Here is a 24,040-nt window from a genome sequence, read left to right as displayed (position 1 = left end):
ATGTCTCCTGCATTGGCAGGCAGGTTCTTTACCACTAGTGCCACCTGGGAAGCCCCATGGGACCTGGAATCAATCCTAATAGATACTGAGGAACTACTGTAGTACTAGAAAGGAGAAATTCATTAAGAAACTCCCCTCCATAGTGAAGTATTGCTTCCCGTGACTCTGCACTTAGATGATGATTATCTGCAACCTGGATCCATCTTAAGGAGGTCTCTGGGATAGAAAAAGTGCTGAGAGTATACAGTATATTACTCTATATCTAATATATATATTACTCTATATCTAATAATTCTTTACAGAGGGTTACATTCCTATTGCAATGATAGTTGTATCCAAGTAGGTGTTGAACATATTAGTAAAAGGAGTCAGCGAGTAGAAGTGAAACTATCAGCCACTTGTCAGGCAGAAACAGATGGCTCTGCAGAGGCTGGACTCCATTATAAAGTAGTTTTTGTTTGTTTATTTTTTTGTTTAACAGACCTGTCTGAGAATCAGAAGGAAAATATGGATCCTTCCCCCACAAAACTATATTCACTCATTTGTAGTAAAAATTTTGCACAGTCCTCCGAGGACTATGCCTCAGAAGTTTCACTCAGTATGTGCTTCATAAACACTGTGTCATGGCATGTGGGTTCTCCATGTTAATTAACATTCTGGAAATTCTTTACCATTACACTTGATATAGTTAACCTATAAAGTAAACAAGACATACAAATTTTTACAAATTACTTATAATGCTACCTACCAATTTTATTTTCAAAAAGTTTAAAAAAAAGATACTAGTGATACAAACTACTTTTTGGCTAAAAGTTTAAAAGTGCTTCATAAAGTTGCAGTATCTTTCACCTGTAAGATATTTTGGGCATAGACATTCGAAGACATACAAGAAGAACACAGTAGATTTCAGCTGCTCTAATTACATCCTGACATACAGAAAGAAAAAGAGAATTTTGTAGAGTGTTTACACTATTTGATTCTTTATGGTCCTGTTAGGGGAAGCACACTGACTGAATCGCCCACCCTGGCCAGGCACCATAGTAACCATTTGCAGGAGCTGTTTTACGACAGGAGGTCCTGGTAAGGAACACGGAACTAATAAGCCACCACCAATCGGCATAGTTTGGGAAAGTTCAAAATGAGACACCACCATGTCCAACCACCTCCCAGAATCCTTCTCTTTGGCATCCATCTTGGCTGAACAAGGCTGCACCACCAGGAAGGACTCTGAGTCAGAACGATTGGCTAAAGACAACCCGGAAACTAATCCCATCACCATAAAACCCGAGACTGCAAGCCATGTGACAGAGCTGCTCTCCTGGGTTCCCTTGCCCTCCTGCTCTCCGCCCAGGCACCCTTTCCCAATAAAATCTCTTGCTTTGTTAGCACATGTGTCTCCTCTGACAATCCATTTCCGAGTGTTAGACAAGAGCCCAGTTTCCGGCCCTGGAAGGGGTCCTCCGTCCTGCAACAGTCTTACCCAGAATCAAGCTATCTTCATTTAGCAATAGGGATGAATTCAGCTATATGTGGCCATGTGCAGGGGAGGGCTGTTATCATGACATTCTTGTGATTTAGGGACAGACCTGTGGTAAGGAACACACTCAGATATTGCTACTTTATTCTCTGTAAAAGCTGGACTGAATGCTCAGGGAATTATAGTTTTCTTAAGTACTGATTCTCAATAGATGTATATCCCCATACCCTCTACCAGTTACACCTATATTATATACTGTATTCTCTACAATATTATGTATTATATGTATTTTATACCACAATGATATTACTATGCCTCCCTTTCTGTTTTAAGACACAAGAGCTTCACTAAAGTGAGATACCCCTAGAGTGGCCTCTCCCATATAAAGATCCTCAATACCTAACAAATGTAATTAAAAAAGCTGGAAGAATACCTCGTACTTCTCCAATTGCCAATTCCTGATGAGGCAAATTGTTAACTTTATGGATGAATTTAACTTCACTATCACTGTCATATGACATTTATTTTTGGATATTTTTGTTTTCAAAATCAAATACCCAGATATGTGTAAGAAAAGTTCTAGGTGATCAGCCTGGTACTGTATTGCTTCCCCAATATCCCCTCCAGTCTTATCAATAAGTCATTTGCAGCAAAATGGAAAGGATAAAAAGTCTGAGAAAAAGATGGTATCGGATTTCTAAGAATCCTTTTGCAGCACAGTTTTAATAATAATCAGCAGGACATTTTCCTATTTACCATCTCATTCATGCACATTGTGCTAAATTCAATAGTTAATGAGGCCTCATCATAAGGATGAGATATTTGTACCTTTTTGCAGATGTCTTACTTTTGAAGTTTCCTTAATTGTAAAAGACATTTCACTCTTGGAAATGTGTACTCATTTACCAGAAATGGACACTCACTCAATTTAGGTTTTTAGATTAGATGGTGTCCACAAAAATTAAAAAAAAAAAAAACACATAATAAAGGTTTTTTTTTTAACCTTATAATCCTATTTGCAATCAGCACTTTATTTATTTTATAACTTCTAATTTCACTGATTTGAGGTTGAAGAAAGGCCAGATCTTTACTCTTCTCAATTACAGCATAAAAATGGTAGAATGATGCAGTACTAGCTTCCAAGTCTTTTAGGGGAAAAGGGTATCAGGCTTGCATATACTTACAGATTAGTCAGGAGAAAAAAGGAATGCATGCTTGTCTCTGTACACATATCCATACAGAGAGGAAAATAACACTTGAGCTAATGTAGAGATATGTCAACATCCGAGGAAAGGAATCTAGATGAAAAGTACGTAAGGACCCTTTATATTTTATAACATTTCTCTAAGTCTAAAATTATTTTATAATAAGTTTAAAAATCTAAGTAATTTCTGAATTTAAAAAGATGAGAAAGCAGATCAAAGAATTTATAGACTTAGTATATAAGGATGCTCTAAGACACATGTACTCCTGGCTTGATCTTGTAAATCAACAATCAATACTCAAACACTTATGTTGTTTAAAGTCGCTGGTCTACTGGCAACATGCAGCAATATACATTACAAAAACCATCATCCTTAAACGATATTAATGTTTCAGCTCAGCTATCATCAATTATTTAAGACTCACTTCCCAAGCAGGTTGGTAAGGCTAGAAGGCAAGATTTTTCAGAGAGGGAAGGGAGAATTATGAAAAGAAAACCCCAAATTACTTTATCCTAGTAAGAGAAACCTTTCCAGGCAACCTAGAACCCATGTGTGTATATATATATATATATATATATATATATATATATATATATGGGACTATTTTCATCTGCTGACCTATCCACCAGATAAAGCAAAATAATATCATTGCCCCAAAGAGACAAATCTCCCCCAGGCCATGTATGTCAGTAAAATAAGGGATCAACTTATTGAAATATTGGCCCAGCTACACTTTCTTCCATTAACAATCAGTTGAGACACATTTTTAAAGCAACAGCTTAAATGAATGGCTGTGTGTCTGTAATAATTCTGACTTAAAATGTCAACTGTATTTGAGATGCTGTGTGCATTTAATCAATGTCTCTATATTATAAAATAAATATACTTCAGTGTGACTGCTGTGCCAGCCATAAATCATAATTCACAGAGAACATCTTATCCTCACTATTGATAGTTGTTAATGACAATAGTGATTAAAATGGTATCTGCCTGCCATATTATTGTTAAACAGTCTACTAGAATTTCTACTACATTCTATCAGTTCAGTTCAGTCGCTCAGCCGTGTCCGACTCTTTGTGACCCCATGAATCGCAGCACGCCAGGCCTCCCTGCCCATCACCAACTCCTGGAGTTTACTCAAACCCATGTCCATCGAGTATCCTATAACCTACCACTATTTCTCTTTATGCTGATACATCTCTTTTGGAATAAAACATGATAGATTTAAAGTTTAACACTTTGCAAAATGCAAATGCAATACTTAAGAGCAGAGCTTATCAGCAAGTTTAACCTGTATCTCCAAAATGAAGAGTTACTTCTGTTAGAGATTCTGGTATTCAAAGGATTTGTTTCTCTCTTTTAGCATTACTATCTGAAGTTTTCAAGATGAAAACTTTGGATTTAAAAAAAAAAAGAGAAAGAAATATCAATTGTCATTTCAAAATTAAGTCAGCCTATGAAAGCCTCTGTAAGTAGAAACTGTTGGATACTATTTTTAGAATGGATTTCTTAGAGTCAAGAATTAACTCAGGAACCCATTGTTGAATGCGTGCGTATAATGAGCTAGGCGGTAAGACTAGCAAAACTGATGTCAGATATGCCCAATACCCTACAGTCATTGTTTAACTGGGGATTAGATAGAATCCCACTAACCAGGATGAAGACAGGCTGGATGAATGACACAAAGGCACAGAGGCTGCGTTAGACAGGTCAGCTGTCCTGAAGTGGTCTATCAAAGCATAGTCCACCAGCAGCGCAGGCCATGGTATTGCAGGGAGGCAGCCAATTCTGACTCCATGCTGCAAACTGTTTCTTTGACTTGCTTTTCCTCGCTTTTACTATTATAATCATACTCAGTGGCTTGCCTGGACGACCCTGCCCCTCTGCTTAACTGTAAACTAAAGTGCCTTTGTTCAGCTCCTGGAGAGATAGTTTGTCCCTGCCCACCTGTGAACAGAAGAGATTAACACACCCCTTCCAAAGGCTGGGCATTGCCTTGGAGATGTTTTGCAAGACTGAAGACCCTTTCACTTTTAGACCCTCTCTATTCTGCCTTTTGACTTTAGTTCCTCTTTGCTTTTTTCTCTCTGGTCTATAAAAGAATCTGGCATGCAGACCCCAATAAGATGGTTATTTTGTGGCACTAACCTGCCATCTTCTTGGTCTGCTGGATCCCTGATTAGTCTCTTCCTTGTCTCAAAACCTCGTCTCTTGGATTCACTGGCCTGTCATGCAGCGAGCAGAGAGAGCTTGGCATAACAATGGCAGTGAGGAAAGCAAATGACAGATGAATTCGCAAAAGTCAGATAAGATGCCAAAGATTCAAAGAAAAATTATTGTGTAACTAGACATATGAGGCTGAAGATGGAGCCAGGAGCTAGTGTTGTGGGTGTGACCTATCAGAGAAACTAAGTTTCATTATACCAGGGATGTCTAAGATGATGGGGTAGAATCCCATCAGGCCATGGGATCTACACAGCACCAAAGGTATGAGGCGGGGCTACCAGAAAGACTCCAGAGGAAAAGCTATCTTAGCAGGGAGGTAGCACTTCGTTTAAGAGTCATAGCTACTCAGAGCTTCATAGTTTATTAAGTTCTGTGGTGGGGCTACCAGAAACCCAAAGTGAAGAGCAATTACACAAAGCTGGCCAGGGTCGGGGGAGAGACTGCTGATAATCAGTCTATTTCTGGGTTTTATTTGGGAGACAAGGACCAGGAGGAACCTGAGAACTGGGTTACCTTTATGGGAAGACAGGAAGGAAAGACAAAGAGAGGAAGAATGAAGTAAAGGCAGAGGTACTGGGGAAAGAACAATTCTTCAGAGGTGGCTTTCGTGCTCAAGATGATACAAGACCAGTGGGAACTACCAAGATGTTCCAGACCAGTTCACAGGCAGGTCCAGAATCATCAGACTTATCCACAAAGTGTGGCCTGTGCATGTTGAGATTGAAAAGGAGCTGGGTGAGCTGGCTTCAGAAGGCTGACCAAAGGAGTCAAACTGTCAGCGGAAGGAGCTGACTCTGCCTGAGGAAGTGAGGGCAACCTACTGGGTCCCCACATCTGTATTTGCTGCCGAGGTTCCCTGGCAATCTTGCTAATTTTTAACAATGCAAAAACGATCATCTGTATACATGGAATGCTTAGGTTTATGGATTATGCTTGTGTTGCTGTGAGTTTCTTCCTTGACTTCTCTCTACTCAAGTCATAACATTGGGGAAGAAGTTGCAACTGAAAGTAGTAAAACAAAAGTAAATGGAGAAGGAAGAATAAATAGGAAGATATTTGGATAGCAAATTCCAATTAATTTGCTGGAAAGTCTTTACAAAAGTGCGTCAGTAATCATATCACGGTGGACACTAAATACCCTGGTAGAGTGGGGATAAAAAGGGGATGGGAGAAGCATGGAGGAGATGGGTAGTCTAGGGTCGTGTGTCTTGGTCAAAAGTCTAGAATATTGGTCAAAGTCACCGCTTTCATTTTACAGTCCATCTTCATCATAAAACCTCTTACTTCACATTCTCTGAAAATTCCAGGAGGCAAAAAGGAAGGCAGAACAAATCTATGCTATTGATTTCCTACTACACATTGACTAGAGTTCAAATTTAAAGTGGAAAATTACAGTCCCTGGGGGAGAAGAAACCTATCAATGGGAGGAACTAATACCAAAAGCCCCAGAATTAGGGTTTTTACTGTTCACTGCTGATTTTGTCAGCAATCACAGTTGCAAACCGTTATTTCTGGTCGATGTACCCTCCAGCTTTCTCTTGAGTCTTGAATTACATGATAGTTTAAAGAATTCTTTTGTGGGCACATGGGGTGCTGCTTTTAGCCATTCTCTGCTGAAACATTTCTGCCTTGATTTCTGGAGCTATGTGGCTTTTTTTCAGATGCTAAGAAAGCCTTAGGAGACTAGAGAGAGGCTCAGATATAGACGAGCACAAAAAAACTAAGACAATGGAAGAATACATTCAAGATTTCTTTTACAGCTTTTGCTCTTTTATATACATATTCTATTTGTAGCATAAATATTTTAAATTTGTAGTATTAAAATTACTTTTCTTTTTTGTTTTGCTTTTCAAAGAACTTTTATGACTATATCAGTTCAGTTCAGTTCAGTTGCTCAGTTGTGTCTGACTAACAGCATGCCAAGGACTGCAGCATGCCAGGCCTCCCTGTCCATCACCAACTCCTGGAGCTTGCTCAAACTCATGTCCATCGAGTTGGTGATGCCATCCAACCATCTCAACCTCTGTTGTCCCCTTCTCCTCCTGCCTTCAATCTTTCCCAGCATCAGGGTCTTCTCTAAGGAGTCAGTTCTTCACATCAGGTGGCCAAAGTATTGCAGCTTCAGCTTCAGCATTAGTCCTTCCAATGAATATTCAGGGTTGATTTCCTTTAGGATTGACTGGTTTTGATCTCCTTGCAGTCCAAGGGACTCTTGAGACTCTTCTCCAACACCACAGTTCAAAAGCATCAATTCTTCGGTGCTCAGCTTTCTTTATGGTCCAACTCTCACTATGTTATGTAGTTATGACTACCTAGTGGCATATAAACAAAGGGTGGGGAGGGAAAGTGAGGATCATCAGGTCTAATGGGAATGCAAACTAGGGTGATCCACTCACCCAGTTTGCTTAAAATGAGGAGATTCCCTGGGATGGGTTTTTCAGTGCTCAAACCAGAATGACCTGGACACCCCAACACAGACCAAATACACATTGAGCATGAAAATGTTTAAAGGCCAATTTTTTCTGTTTGCCTCTAATTAGATTTCCAACTTTGGCAAGGTAAAGGTTAACAGTCTTGGGCTATTCCTCTAATTCACCTGTGAAACTGACTTTTCAGATTTCAATCTTTATCTGTTTAAGTCTATAGACATATATTTTAATCATTTTCAGCCAACAGTCAAGTAGTTGATGATCACAATGATAATTTATACATATATTGCAAATGTATATGACAAATAGACCCTGATGCTGGGAAGGATTGAAGGCAGGAGGACAAGGAGACCACAGAGGATGAGGTGGTTGGATGGCATCACTGATTTGATGGGCATGAGTTTGAACAAACTCCAGGAAACAGTGAAGGATAGGGAAGCCTGGCATGCTTCAGTCAACGGGGTCACAAAGAGTTGGACATGACTTAGCGACTAAATGACAACAAAAAGTACCTATCTCCCAGGCAGAGAAAAGCTTCCATTCAAGAAGGCAGTTACACAGCTAAGTTTAGATATTGAGACATCTCATTTTCAATATTTTTACTAAGTACACTGCAAATGTTTTAACCATAATTTTATGGGATTCAGGGATGCTCTGGTTATTTAAAAGGAGTTTAGTGAAGCTTATGTCACTTTAATAAAACCCTTCCACAGTTTAAGGAAAGTGTAGCAAGAGAATATATCTGGCTTGTTTACTGTTGTTATCTTCAAACTGAAAACAACACTCATTAGACAATCAATATTTGTTTTATGAATGAAAGAAATCTCAGGAGAGAGAAGAAATAACAGATTGGTTGCTTACTTTCAACATGTTTGTTGTGTAGTTGCTTGGTCAGTAGCTCTGAATAAATTATTTCAAAAAATGTTGGGGATTGCTCCACTCAACCTAAAAAATCAGTTTGGAAAGATATGTTCAAAACTTATTTATTGAAAAAATGCTTGAGTTTGGTTTTTTAGGAACGGAGAGGTAGACAGGGGTTCGAGGGCATACATCTGAATTCGAACCACAATTATGACCCTAGCTTCACAATTTGGCTTTTAATTTTAAATCCTATTTTCATTGATAGTAATTTCATATTTATGGGTTATCTTAATTAGATAGTAAGTTTAAGTAAAGGGTTCACGTTGTATATCTTTTTCTGAATTTCCCCAGAGTAACATCTAATAGACACTAAAATAATGAACTGATTGGCTAATTTTTTCATACCATTTCATACTATTCTTTCCTACTGTTAGGGAGGTCAATTCCATAACCTATTCAGAAACCTCATTCCAGTGCTGAATGACCATTTTTTTTAATATCTAACCTCATGATTTTTTTCTGATAGTGATTTTGGCTCATTATCTCTAGCCCTGTCCTCAGTGGTGATGGTGAACAGCTGGTTATTATTACCAGTTAACTCATCCTTCAACCTTTACTTCTAGGAGAAATTAAAAAAAAAAAAAAAAAAAACCACAAAAACTCCTAATACAGTTTGCCTTCTTTCTTATTTTTGGACCACTTCCACTATTTTCATTATTTTCAATACTATTATCTAGAATGACTAATGGGCACTAACATTAATATTCAAATAAGTCTACTCCAATTAGCACACCATATAAGCCAGCCAATCAGCACAAGCTTACTAAAGGCCAACACTGTGAAAAGTATCAGAAAGTCCATTTGTTTAAAGGAATTAACAATCCCACTGAGGACATGAGATAAACATGTGAAACCCAAAGTAAAAGCCGAGTCAGCCTATGGGAAGTACTAAATGAGGAGACACGAGATATAAAAGTATTGATGAGAGAGAGAGACACGCAGGTCAAAGGACTGTGGAAATGGGGCTGAAGGTGTGTTCAGAGGCCTGGGAGGAGTCAGAGAAAAGGAAGAGGGATCAGCTCAAGAGAGGGGGGCACCTTGGGGCTCCATAAAGCTTTTTTGAGGGTAATAGTAAGTAATCTGGCTGGAGTAGTGAGTTTGCAGAAAGGAATAGGAAAAATCAACGATAGCAAAATAAACTGGAGGGACACGCTTGGCAGTCCAGTGGTTAAGACTCTGCCCTTCCACTGCAGCGGAGGCGGGCGGCGGGGGGGGGGGGTGCAGGTTCAAACCCTGGTTGGGAAACTAAGAAAATGCAGGTCATGCAGGGTGGCCAATTTATTATTTTTTTTAAATAAAAAAAAAAAGAAAAGAAATTGGAATAAGAATACAGAGGCTACTGAATGCCAAACTAATTTTATTTTAATGAGTCAGTAGTTCCCAAATGGAGGTTCCTGGGATTGGATGCAAAAGAAACATCAGGGAATTCCAGGTCCTGGTCTAGACCTAATGAATCAGAATCTCTGATGATGAATTCCAGTGATTCATAACTTTAACAAGCTCTGTTGATGACTCTAGAGTAGAGCTGGATTTTTGAGAACTACTAGATAATTGGAAATCATCACACAAAGGAGAAAACTGAAGTGCTGAGTGGTTAAGTAGTTGTTGAAAGAAATGGAACTGGGATTTGAACCTAAACAGAATGATTCTGGAGGCTCTCCTCTTTGCCACTGTTCTATATCACATTTGAGGGCACAAGGTGTTCACTGAATATCTGAATGAATAACTGAATGAGTGATTGGTGGTCATGCCTGGGACGAACTGGAATGAAGAAAGGAAGAAAGCATGCAAATTGGTTAGGCATCTATGGAAGCAGTCTAGTCATAGAAAACAAACATGCTAATTAGGGCATGGCAGTAGAAATGGGAAAAAAAAAAAGACTCAAATGGAAAAGACAGCATTTTATAAGTATCAACAGGATTGCTGGATGATGGAAGAATGGGAATAGGAAGAGGGAGGTATCCCGGATGTCATGGGATTCCTGGCAGGATCTCAGACAGAATCAAGGGAGTCAGGATGAACTTGTGACTGAGATGCATGAATGATGAATTAGATTTCAGACATGCTGAAGCTGAGGTGAGGCCGGGCCACCAGGCAGAAATGACCGGCAGCTAGCTGGAGAAACAAAACTGGACTGTCTCCAAAATTCTGGTGGATGCTATTTAGCATGGTTAAGATGATAGTTCTAGATGTGGAACCTAATAATACTTGTATATCTCATGTGTACGAAAGTATACACAGAATTATGACTGGTGTCAACAAATGTTTAAATGCTAATACAATAGAAGCAGTGATCAAGAGGTGTCTTGGTACTGTTATCAGTTCAAAGTCTATCTCCAGGTAGGCAGTCTCACTTCTCCAGTCTCATTCTTTAGCGCTTGCCACATTCATCTCCCATGCATCTGGAAGATGGATGCTAGTAAGTCACATTGAGGTGCTCAGATAAAAGGTGCTAAGTGAAGAACTAATTCCATTTTTCCTCCACGCGAATGATTAAATCTATACATGTCATTATCTAATAGTATTAAGTAAACATCCTACAAGGACATGACATTGTGCTGGACATGGTACAAAGCAAATTAGCAAATACAGTCTCAATGAGGAACTTACAGTGTTTATATACATGAATAAAACTGTTGTTAATATGTTTTATTAGTTATTTAATATCAGTATGCAAATGAGCCATTAGGAAATCCTTTGCATTTTATTAATCCAGCATTTTAAATGATTATATTTCACCTTAGATGCTAATGAAGTTTATTTATTAATGTGTAGCTTCCACTTTAGTGCTTGTGAAAGTTCTTTTTAGCATATCAATTTCTTTAAAAGTTAAGCCAATTGTTTTCCACTGGACTTTTGTTCTGGTCTGTTAACAAATCTAAACCTCATTAACCAAGAGAAGGTCCGAGGTAAACAGCCTATTCTTCAGTACTCTTTTGTAATTCACATTAACGTTAATGGGAGCTACGCATGCACATTAAGAGGAGACGGGAACCCTAATTAAACAAGTAGCCTTTTGGTTGACATTCTATGTGATCATTTTTTATTGTGATACGTATGAGAAAATCATCTTGCCTTGGACACCCATAAACAGAACTACCAAGTAATCAAACTTACATAGGGTAGGAGGGGAAGGTGATGAACAGCAATCAGCTTTTAAAATGAGTTTGAAAACAAGCTATCCGTGCACTTTTATACTAATGAACTCTATCAATGCCCCTCACTCCACTGAACACACACCCCTTTCCCCAGAAAAAAAGAATGACAAACATTTGCAGACATACTCGACAGTCAAAAAAAAATTATTCAAGTCAAGACACCGAACAAACTCTGCATGCTGGGTACCATAGCAGTTCATTTTTCTGAACCCATTCTATCAGAGGAATAGCCTGTCTCTGGGTCATCTTTAGTTAAGAAATAAATGCTGACCAAGCAGTCCTAAATGTGTTTGATTCAAATTTCGCCTATACTTTTTAGGTACCATGCTGGCGTCTCTTTTCATCATCTTATATCACTTGCCCTATTCATAAAGACTCCCTCTCCAATTCTTTGTATTCTCCTGTCCACAATCTACTCATATTATGATGCTAATTTCCCCCTCTGGTGCTTAGTTGCAAATGAACAAAAGCTAGGATGTATGATACATAAATATATAAATATTATCAGCTATCACACCACTGGGTTTAATGGAAGTCAATATCAGTATATTATATTCTCTACTTTGCAATTCCATTATGGGCTCAACACTGCTGGCCGTAAAAAGGAGCATTCTGAGTCTACGCCTGTGATAGTAATAATGAAAAAAAAAAGGGGTCATTGCTCTTCCCAACTTGAATGAAAAATTAAAATTACTAGGGCACTTAGCTCAAAGGAAAATTGGCAAATTAACAAACCAAGAAACGAAATATTCACGGCTCATACGGTGGAAGAGAAACTTAAATAATTTAAGATGGAAGGTGAGGTGAGAAAATTCAGAGTCACCAGAGGCAAAAAGTGAGCCTAACCACATTCCAATGTGCTTTCAGCTTCTATTTCTTTTCCTCGGCAATCAGCAATCAGAGACAGCCATGGAGGAGAATGGATGGCTGCACCAGGAGTAGCCTTTGACATGCAAATTTATTTATTTATTTTTGTCACAGTCCTGTATTTCTTCCAGATTTAATATATGCAGCCATTTTACCCTGATCTACAAATCTCTGTGTTTTCGATGTATTTCTATATCCAGCTGGAAGCTGAATTATGAACTTTGATCTACTCTGGCTTTCATTTTTCATCTGAAATTTCGTGTTTCCAACTGGCCTCTACTTCATGAAACCAAGCACCTTAATGCTAGTCTGTGGTGGGCCTTTTGCCTTTGGGGAAATGACTGTTACAATTTCCCTGGCCTGGCTACATAAGCTAGGTTACCCTTCACACCCATAAAGTTGCAGGGATAGCCAGACACTTCACAATCACAGTCTGGAAAGAGGTAATGACAGGCATGAGTGCATTACAGTTATTGTACATGAGACCTGTAACAGCCATTATGGGATCAAGGTAAGGAGAAGAAAGTATGACAGGTATGTCATGCTCCCTGGAGACTTAAGTATTCAGTCTATCTAACCTAATTTAAAAATCAAGTCAAAATGTATCTTTATGGGTCATGTATTATAAGACAACTTCCAACGCAGCCCAATGAAATAACTCTGAGCCATGCATTAAGAATATCAAGTCAGAAACCCATCCATACATTCTGGTCTGAAATACTGGACAAAGAAAAAAAAGAAAGCAAAACAAAACAAAAAAAAATTTCCATCTGAGTTCATTTTCTATTTGTATTTAGTAATAGAAAGTTTTGCTGACTTAATTTGATATGAAGTTACTCACCACTGAGAGATGAAATAAACTTTGAAAATAGTTAATGGTTACATTTAGAAGGGGGTGACCTGAAGTTTATAAAATATAAATGAGTGAATGACTTCAGTTTTATCATTACTTCTTAGAGTTTCCTACACAAAACTGTCCAGGCTTACGACAGCAAGTCCGCCTGAAATACACAATAGCAATTAGAGGGAAAGAGAAAAATCAAAGCAAAAATTTAGTGGGTTACAAGTGAAAGGCAATATCTGAGGGCTGGCTGTCTGAAGTTTGGTCCCTTGGTGGAAGACAAGAAAGGAAATCTACTAGGCCAGGTACCATACTGAGTGTTCTGCTCACAGAAACTGCTGAACTTAAACTTCACAACAATTCAGAGAGTATACATTATTATCCCCAGTTTACTTATGAGTATTCTGAGACTCCAAGGGATTAATGAAGGCCACAGAGCTTGTAACTGGCAGATTTTCAACTCAGTTAAGAATTAATTTGATGGCGGAGATGTCTGGGTTGTTTGTGGTGGTGGACGAGGGTGTCTGTGTGTGTGTGTGTGTGTGTGTGTGTGTGTGTGTGTGTGTGTGTGTGTGTGTAGGAGTATTCTTTTTTAAATAATTCACAGCAGATGTCATAATATAGAGCTTCCCTAGTTTCAATAAGATATTTAAAGGCAGATATTGTGGATTTGGTTCCAGATTACGGCAATGATATCACATTAAAACAAGTCACAGAACTTTTTTGGCTTTCCAGTGCATATAAAAGTCATGCTCATAGTATGAAATTGAAAGTAAAATGAAAGTCACTCAGTCATATTTGACTCTTTGCAACTCCATGGACTATATAGTTAGAGTTCTCCAGGCCCGAATACCGGGGTGGGTAGCCTTTCCCTTCTCCAGGGGATCTTCCCAACCCAGGGACCGAACCCAGGTCTCCTATATCATAGGTGGATTCTTTGCCAGCTGAGCCACAAGGGAAGCCCAGAAATACTGGAGTGGGTAACCTATCCCTTCTCCAGTGGATCTTCCCAACCCAGGAATCGAAACAAGGTCTCCTGCATTGCAGGCAGATTCTTACCAACTGAGCTATCCTGAAAGCCCTGTTTATATTGTGGTCTATTAAATGTACAATAGCATTATGTCTAAGAAACAATGCACATCTTAATTAAAATATACTTTATTGCTAAAATAGACTAACCATCATCCGAGATCACTGATCACAGATCACCATAACAGATAAATAATAAGGAAAAAGCCTGAACTATTGCACGAATGATGAATATGTGACACAAAGACATGAACTAAGCAAATGCTATTTGAAAAATGGTACCGATAGACTTGCTCAATGCAGGGTTGTCACAAACCTTCAACTTGTAAAAATTACAGTATCTCCAAAGCAAACTACGTGAAGTACAATAAAACAAAGCATGCTTTAGTATATTTGGGTATAAAATGGATGAAACAGATGCTTTCCCATTTGCAAAGCTTAGAAATAAAAGTTCTTCCTCTGTGTTCTAGAAAATACCTTTGTCATTAGGGTTCATGATTTAGGTTTTTTGTTGTAGAAACTAAACCAGTGTATACCTGCATTAGCTGGGTTAAGACAAAATAATAAAAAAATATCCAACTGGTGGGCTGGGAGAAACAGTTACTATAAACAGCTACAAATCAAGTTCACCATTCCAATCACAGACCATGCGTCTTCAAAATGTTTATGTCAGGTATGAAGTATCATCAACCTTCAAAATGATACTTCAGGTATCATATATACTAAAACGGACACAATTTGGATTGGCTCTCTGCTACAGCTTTATATGAAATTGGTTTAAAAATAATCTTCCTATACTCATATGCTACAAAAAAATAAGAAAAAAAGAAAAGAAAGAAAAAAAAGCACACATAAAGTGATCCGGCATGAGAAAACCCGGGTGTGCTAAGTTCTGATAATGCAGCTGCTAGAAATTCAGTGTGGCCTGGGCAGATGCACACTCTAGCTGGCTGGTGGACAGTTGCTGAGGGTGAACTGATACCATCTCTTCTGATTTTACCTTTTTCTTAGCACCTACTACAGCCTGAAATAACCTCAGTGATTTTGAGTGAGTTGTTCATTCTTCTCTCCCTCACTGGGATATAAATCCCACAAGAGCCGTGGCCTGGAGATCTTGTTCCGCACCATATAAATTGACTGCGGATTCCTTCAAGTTGTATGTATCCTAGGCAAACATCCCATCACTCCCTGGGAAATTCACTGTTACAGGCAGTTCACATGTTGTATAATGTTTTGTTTGTTTTGATTTAAACTCACCCCAATAAATTAAAAAGTCTCTGATTCTTCCTTCCCTTGTGAAGATTTAAAAAGCACCATTAAAGAAGGGGTTTATCGCTGTACGCCCAGTGCCTAGAACAGTGCCTGATGCAAGTGAAAGTGGTAGTTGCTCAGTCGTGTCCCATGGACTGTATCCTGCCAGGCTCCTCTGTCCATGGAATTCTCTAGGCAAGAATACTAGAGTGGGTTGCCATTCCCTTCTCCAAGGGATCTTCCTGACCCAGGGATCAAACCCAGGTCTCTTGCATTGCAGGTCTCTGTTTGCATCAGGGAAGTCTGATGCAAAGAAGGCCCTTATTAAATGGTGGTTATGTAAGTGAAGAATAATTACGAATGCTGTTGACAAAGAGGAGGCATTCAACAATGTTACTGATCAAATGAATATGGGCAAAATATTAAAAAAACAGAAATGAAATTCTTAGTGGCAGGTTTTACTCTTTGTTCTCTGTTAATCCATCAAAAAAGAAGTTCGCTGGGCACACCAGCGGTATAGAAGAAGGTACCTGATGGACTTTAAACCTTTCCATTTAGGTCCAGAACAAGCTGACCATCTGAAGGTTTTTAAAGTGAGTGGTCTATAATACCAAGAGGAGATTATAGTGGCTATGATGTAAAGGAATGGATTTCAAATACAATTAAACTGACAGAATTCAGTTTAAAGAATAGAAGGATTGACAAGCTTATTAAATAACTAAGAAATCAAGGACTGACTTTGGGTTTTTACTATAAACAGGGTAAGATTTTCTTAGCCAAAGGATATATATATGTTTTTAGTGCTTAGAAAATATCTGTTAGACCCCAGGAAGGTGGAATAGGGCTGATAGCTATGAGGTTGTTTACTAAGGGGTTTTGAACTTCACCCTTTGGTTGCAAGGAGCCACTGGTGGTCTTTTCTGCAGGGTAATGCCATGAAGAATACAAGAAACACAAAATGAAAAAAAAGTAAGCACCCTGATCCTCTAAAATTCTCTTTCAACAGCAGGTAAAACAGAGTATAGAGGGAAACTACCAAAATTGGTAGGTTCTTAAGCTGTATATTTTCCCACAGTAAGTCATAGCCTATGTAAGACCATAGGTGAATCTGCAAGGCAGTAACTCTGAAATCAACAAAGCATACTGGGGCCGGACAATACATATAAAGGTATGAATTAATGAGATCTTCCATAATTTTTTCAAGATGATAGGAAATAGGTTAAATTAACTGAGCTACACTGTGCTATTACATGGCATCAACACAAAGTGACCAGAGAATAGCAGAAAAGCACATGGCACTTAACTTTCCACAAGCAAGAGCAAAGCTACTGCTACCACAATTATATTTCCATGATGTGTGGCGAGGGAAGGAGAGGGAGGCAGAAATTTGGTCCCTGCTCACGCCCGCGGCCACGTATCACTGTATATGGCACAGCTACACAACCTATACTGAAGTTCAGGAGGGTGTCTGAAGTGCAGATACTGGAAAAAATAATACATATTTAAACCACATATCTAACTCCTTGAGATCCTTAGAGCAACCAATTTTTTTAAAAAAATAAGTAACTAAGTCAATAGCATCTGAGCAACAGATGAGAGTTAAAGCAAAGTCTGTGGGGTAATGGTAACAGCTTTTGTGTTCTTTGTTTTTGAAAATGTGCATCTCCAATATGCTCACAAACTCGGATGCAAAAGGCTACGGAAAACAGTTGCTATTTTTACACCAGAGGAAAAAATCAAACACCACCTTTCAGATCTTAATTTTTCTAAAATAGGGCAAGGAAATAAAATCTGAATTGCTAGATGTCTCAAGAATCTAGGAAGGACCTGTGATTTCTATCAGAGGAAGACACAGCAAACATTGGACAACGACAGGAAGAGCCAACTCTGTATTCTGGGCAATGGAGCATGAACCTGCCAAATCACATCATGTGAAAGAAAATACAGAGTTAAAGTTTAATTCAGTAACATTCTAGAAAATGGGGTATGTGAAGCTATAGTAGTTTTTCTATTTACGGACTACTATAGTTAAATCACTATAGTATTTTTCTTTAGCACTTTAAAGAGGATTTTTTAACCTTATAAATTAATATTGTAGAAGTAATAATAATTATGATAATAGCAATATGCTTTTCTACTGATGCTGCAAAAACCGCCATATACTGAGTGGCTTAAACAACAAAAATGGGCCAAAATTAATGGGTTGGCAGGCTGTGCTCCCATCTGGAAGTTCTCCAGAGAGAATGCATTGCTCTGCCCTTCCCGCCTTCGAGGCTGCCCACAGTCCTCGGCTCACAGTCCCTCCAGCTACATATTGCATTTCTCTGTATCTGTCTTCCACAGTCACATCTTCTTGTAAGAAATTTTTATCTGTTTAGTTTTGGCCGTGCTGAAACTTTGCCGCTGCATGGGCTTTTTCGCCAGTTGCGGCGTGCGGGCTTCTCCTGGCAGTGGCTTCCCCTTTTGCAGAGCGTGGGCTCTGGGCGCTGACCCTCAGCAGCTGTGGCTCCTGGGCTCCGGAGCTCAGGCCCAATGCGTGGGCTCAGACGCTCTGCAGTATGTGGGCTCTTCCCGGACCATGGATCGAACTCCTGTCTCCTGAATCAGCAGGTGGATTCCCATCCACTGTACCGCCGGGGAAGCCCTTCCTCTTTCACTTTTAAGACCCCTTGTTCTTGCCATGTGCCCACAGCGGGAAATTCAGGATAATCTCCTTATCCTAAGGTCAGCTGAACAGCAAACTTAATTCTACCTGCAACCTCAATTCCCCTTTGCCAGGCAATATAACATGCTCACAGTTTACTAGAAATTGGGACATGAACATCTTTAGGGAAGCCATTATTCTACTTACTGTGATAATGAACATTTATTGAAAGTTTGTTACTTGCCAGGCACTGTTCTAAGCAAGTTACATATACTTAAGCAGCTATAATTCTCATAATAATAGATTTTGTTGTTATTCCCATTTTTTAGATGACACAGAGATTAAGTAACTTGCCCAATGTTACCTAGAGAGAAAGCACAGAAGCCAGGATTGGCATAAGAGTGACAAATACAGTCTGCATTTTTAATCTCTGAACTCCACAACTGCAAAGGTGATTCTCATCTAAATATATTACAGTTCTGTGTTATCATTATTATCAAGGATGATCATCTAATAGCAGTCATGACAGTTACCCAGAATAAGGGCAAGTTTAACATTTTAACTGGTAAATGGATATATAAAACCATAGAAACCATCAGGGAAAACAAGGGTTTCTTAGAGATTTGTCCACTGGTGTCTAGATTATGTGTATCCCTAAATGTCACTCTGTAGTTTCAAAGTCACATGTACATACACACACACACAGGGAGAGAGAGAGGGATATATATATATATGAATAACAGATATGGAATGGAACTTTCTGTTTCACTAAAATTTCAGTGGAAGATCCTTAACTGAGAACATCTGATGACAAATACCACTCGGCATTCTTGAGAAAGACATCTCCTAAGGGTTTAATAAGAGATGCCAAACTGGCCCATCAACCATCACCTCCCATGACTCATCTTCAGCCCATGGAACAGAAGGGTAGAGATTGAGAGATTTTCTTTGATAGGAAATTATAGAGGTAAAGGCAATAATGGAAAGAGGTGCTTCCTCATCAAACTGTGGACATCTTGACAGCATAAACAGGGCATATGTGAAGGGAGCTGTTGGAGAAGAAATAAAGTTGTTTTCTGATTGCACCCTGCTGAGCCATGCCTAGTCGATGGACTGGCTGCCTGTGACATCTCGTCTTACAGTCTCACTGAGTTAGACAGCAGTGGACCAGACTTATTCTGAAACTGATGAAAGCAAGGCTCAAGGAGCCTTAACGTGTATGACGGTATTTAACGTGTGTGATGCCCAGCAGTTGTATAGGAAGGTGATGGGTTCGGACAATGGCCTTCTGACTCCAGATGCAATAACCTCTCTACTACATCACAGTGCCTCAGTAGGTGATGGCTGATGTGCACACAGACCTGGCCATGGACACACCTGGAATCACTGGGGATGGAGTGGGAGTGGGGTATGGTTCATCTACCTTGTCGTCTCTAATTCAAAGGTGGTATTCTATAGGTCACAGTTGAAGACTCCCTTACCTCTTGCTTTCCCCATGTTGATGAAGAAGCATATTCTTTACTCACATAATGCACTGGTACCAAAGGCTTTGGGTACCACTCATGCCTCCAGCAAGTCTTGACTTGTATTTGACATTTTTATGGCAGCTTCCTGCCATCACCAGTGTCAGAAGCCAACCAAGAAGGCTCCTTCTGCCTTTGCAGAAAAGGAGCATGTACAATCACCAAGTTAAGATTTTTAAGCATCTACATATGATCCAGCAATCCCATTCCTGGGCATATATCTATTCAAAACTACAATTCAAAAAGATAAATGCACCTCTATGTTCATAGCAGCACTATTCACAATAGCCAAGAATGAAAACAACCTAAATGTCCATTGACAAATGCATGGATAAAGAAGATGTGCTATGTATACACAGTGGAATATTACTCAGGCATAAAAAAGAATGAAATAATGCCATTTGCAGCAACATGGCTAGAACTAGATATTATCATACTAAGTGGTGTATGTCAGAAAGGGAGAGACAGATATATGATATCAGGTATATGTAGAATCTAAAATATGACACAAATGAATTCACCTATGGGACAGAAACAGACTCCTATACATAGAGTCTGTTACTCATATACCTCCTTGCTATTGCCAAGGATGAGGGAGGGTGGGAAAGAGATGGACTGGGAGTTCGGGGTCAGTGAATACAAACTATTACATAGAGATCGGATAAACAACAATGTCATACCATACAGCAGAGGGAATAATATTCAATATCTTGAGATAAACCATAGGGGGAAAGAATGTGTGTGTACGTCTGTGTGTGTATATATATATATATTCTTCTTTTATAACTGAATCACTTTGTCATACAGCAGAAATTAACACAACAATGTAAATCAAGTATACTTCAATTAAAAAAAGATGTTTAGGCATCTAGCTGAAGAGGAAGGAAAGCTTGCATTTTTTTTTTTTTTTTGAGTGAACACAAATGAGTAGTTTCATCAAGAGAGAAAAAACCAAACCAAAGCAAAGTAACCCAACTGTGCCTTCAAAAGCAGGTCCCTACCTTAGCATGGCACCAAATCCCTTCTTCTTTATTTTCCTTTCTGGATCTTCATTTCCCTCTTTCTGCTTTTTCTCCTTGACTTTTAATTTGCCCTTTTCCTTCTTCTTCTCCTTTTCTTTCGTTTTTTTGACTTTCCTGGCTTTATTTTCTGCATTTTCTAGCTCAGAGTTCCCCTGAGGGCCAGATTCACAATTCAGAGCTCCTTGGCCGGAGTGAGAGCTCCTATCAGACAGACCATCTGCACAAGAGGAAAAAAATCAATGCACATAGTCAGGGGCTCCTCTGTCAGTATTTCAAGAAAAGTTAAAATATAGAAGAACAAATCAAAGCACTCAGGAGTTCTACTCTGCCGTGTGGCTACATGTGCCCTTTGAAGAGACAACTGCCTAACTGGTTATGCAAGGCTTTTGCTGTTGGGGGTGGGGGACGCTGGTTGCTTAGCCAGGAGTATAAAAGGTTTGATATGGGCTGAAACACTGATCTCTCTGAAAGCAGCTTGTTAACCCTGATCAGCTCAGAATGCCGACATGCTGGGCAACAAACAGGGTGAGTTTATTTCCAGGAGAAGTTTCTGAGTGCAGCTATAACCCGGCTGTTTCAATGCAATTAATGCAGTCAGTCCTTGGGTTGAGGCTGCATCTAATGACTTGCATAAGAATGTCAAGAAATGCATACTTAGTGCTGCTACCCTAAGGGTAAATGACAGTTGGTCCTTGTAGGAAATTGAAGGAGAACAATTCTTCAGTGGTTGCCCTGTAAAATAAATTGCATATTGCGTTATCCAATTCCATGTTCATTAAGCCAAAGGGCAAAACATATCAGGAAAATGAATTACTTTTAATATCAAAAATATAATTGTGATCCTTAAATCATTTTTCTCTGTAGTTAAGCACCCATTTGTGCCTATGATTCGCTGATAATAACGAGAGGAAGAAACCATTTCAGCAAGCGTGCTGCCCTACCGGCTTCTGACTCCTCAGGTCCATCGTAAGATTTGTCAATGGCAGCTCGGAAGCTCTCGTTGCAGCCCCGGCCGCGGACCATATGTGGCGGAGGCCGGTGGAAGGGAAGTTCATTCTTCCTGACCTCGGCAACTGCGGTCTGGAGGCTCTCCAAGGAGCTGGACTTTTTCAAACCCAGAGTCGGACCAAAATCTTTGCTTGGAGAATCTGGAAAAAAAAGAAAAAGGGGCAAAAGGTCACCCTTCCCCTAAGGCAGCCTGATGGAGTAGGAAGGCTTGTTGTTCTATCTCGAAAGGCAGGGGTGGGGGGTGTTAAGGGGGTGGGACTTGGTGTTAAACCTCAGCTTTGCCACTTTTTTGTGTCTTTGAGCAAGTATTTGACATCTTGGTCCCTTAGTTCCTTTTCTATAAAGTTGTGGGAAGATTTAAAATGATAATACACATTATATACAGAATAAATATGTGTATATATATATATGCACATACACATATGCATGAATTTGAAAAGCTGTAGCAGTCTCTAGAGATTATAAGTATCAGAGTATGTATACACACACTCACATAGCCACACACACACCAAGCACCTAAGTGTTTCACAGTTCTCATTCTAAGCACTCCCATATATTGTAGCTTTTATTATTTCCAAAATTGTTCTTATAATTATTAAGGAATGTAATATGCACAAAAATCAAACAGCATTGAAGTGATTTTAATTTCTGTCCTTAAACACTTTATCATACTCTAGCACTGTTCCTGTTTGGTAAATGCAATTTATTTAGTCGACAGACAAAGCAAAGCAAGGAAGGAAAACAACTTCTCTGTGTCAATGCTTACTGCTCCATGTGTATTTCTATTTGATTATCTAGGAAATGGGGTAATTTTCTTTGCATGATATAATATTCCAAAATAGCCTGGGCGAAGTTTAATAATTTGTGTTTTGACATGTAATATTTTTCATTTGCACTGTTTGTCTTGCCCTGTTACCTGCCACTTTTCACTCATGGCTTGATCTCCATTCCCACCCACAGTCAGGCTCAGAGTTGTCTGTAACAGGATTAGGCTATATAAATACCAGCAGCACAAGGATTATTTTAAAGATGGAGGGAATTCTAGCAGGGCTCTTTTCCACCAGGGCCAAAGCTCATGATCCTCTCCAGTTACAAAGCTTACTGTCATGAAGGGGCTGCACTTGCATTTCTGGAAATAGACTGCCTTACAGTTTTGAGTAGATACAGATTGAGTACACCTTATGGATTGTGAACATGAAGTAGCTACTTCAATGCCTAGTATATAGTAAGGCTCAGGAGACAGCTCTATCACTTCTTACTATGATCACTATTTTTGCTTCTACTAACGCTGTTGCCATAAGTATTATTACTAGTTGCTTAAGAAAATACTAGGTAGTACAAGAATAGAAAAGAAGTACAGCAAAGGCATCATGCCTGTATAGACATGCATAGAGTTAAAAAACAAAATACACCATCCCAGGTATTGTAAATATGTTAAAAACAGTCAAAATAATGACAATAATGCTAATAGCTAACAATGCAGAAAATGCTTAGCCTAGTTTAAGTGCTTTACCTGTACTAACTTAACATGATTCTTAAAGTTGTGCTACTGCCAATATTGTTCCCATTTTACAGATGCGGAAACTCAGGCAGAGGGCAGAGAAATACCTGGTCTAAAGATACACATTTAATAAGCAGCAGAGCTGGGAACTGTTTTCAGGAAGCCTCACTGTGCCTTTTCTGCTCTATACTGTCCAAAGTAGTACTTGGCCTTCACCCTCTACTTAACTATGGTAAAGCTACTTCAAATGGTCTCTAGTTTCCTCATCTTTAACTAAGACCATTAGTCTATATTAGCCCTGAGCCTAGTTAAGCAGACAAAAATGCAAAAACTGGATGTTGTTTTTCCAGTTTCACATTACCTTACAGGAGGCAATTTTGCACTTTAACAATGTACATGATGATGATAAACATTCCATTTTACAGGTAACAGTGTATCATTAAGATATGCAACATAGATGGGATTAAGGTGAAAGGAAAAAACATAAGAAATTTCAGGGACAAATTTCAGGTGCTACTTTGCAAACTGTAAATAATAAGAATACACTGCTACTAAATCCACAAAGAGGTGTATTTCTTATAGTCCCAGGAACAAAAGTGAGTGGAAGAAACAGAAACTGAGTAAGATTGTTTCTGACAAGAAAACAAAAAGCAACAGAGAGGTGTGGGGGTATTAAAGCAACAGTAAAAGCTTTGGAGTTTACAGAAAACATTTTACACCATCTCTCCCTAGGGATCTGACATGAAGTTTGGGAAAAACATGAAGATGAAAACTATCTGAGGAAGCCTAGTTCCTCTGTCAACAATAGTAACCATCTTTTATTTATTAATTGCCATTCAGGAGATTATATTAGAGCCCAAACTGTAAGCATTCACGTCAACCTTTAGCAATAAATTCTAGGGAACATGAAAGTGAATAAATCATCCAAGATATAAGGC

The 24,040-nt window shown here is 39.0% G+C and overlaps 1 protein-coding gene across 2 annotated transcripts in view; it reads right to left on the bottom strand.

Moving 5' to 3' along the window:
- Positions 1-24,040, bottom strand: part of PARD3B (par-3 family cell polarity regulator beta) — a 1,140,410-nt gene that overhangs the window by 295,265 nt on the left and 821,105 nt on the right. For both annotated transcript variants that reach the window (XM_070458512.1, XM_070458513.1), the window contains 2 exons: positions 21,535-21,741; positions 20,573-20,810 (listed from right to left, as the gene is read on the bottom strand). In XM_070458512.1, the coding sequence (XP_070314613.1) occupies positions 20,573-20,810; positions 21,535-21,741 (445 nt within the window). The remainder of the gene's footprint in view (positions 1-20,572; positions 20,811-21,534; positions 21,742-24,040) is intronic.

This window comes from Odocoileus virginianus, chromosome 30 (genome assembly GCF_023699985.2).
Source record: "Odocoileus virginianus isolate 20LAN1187 ecotype Illinois chromosome 30, Ovbor_1.2, whole genome shotgun sequence".
Taxonomy (NCBI): domain Eukaryota; kingdom Metazoa; phylum Chordata; class Mammalia; order Artiodactyla; family Cervidae; genus Odocoileus; species Odocoileus virginianus.
This window is presented reverse-complemented; position numbering and strand designations above follow the sequence as displayed.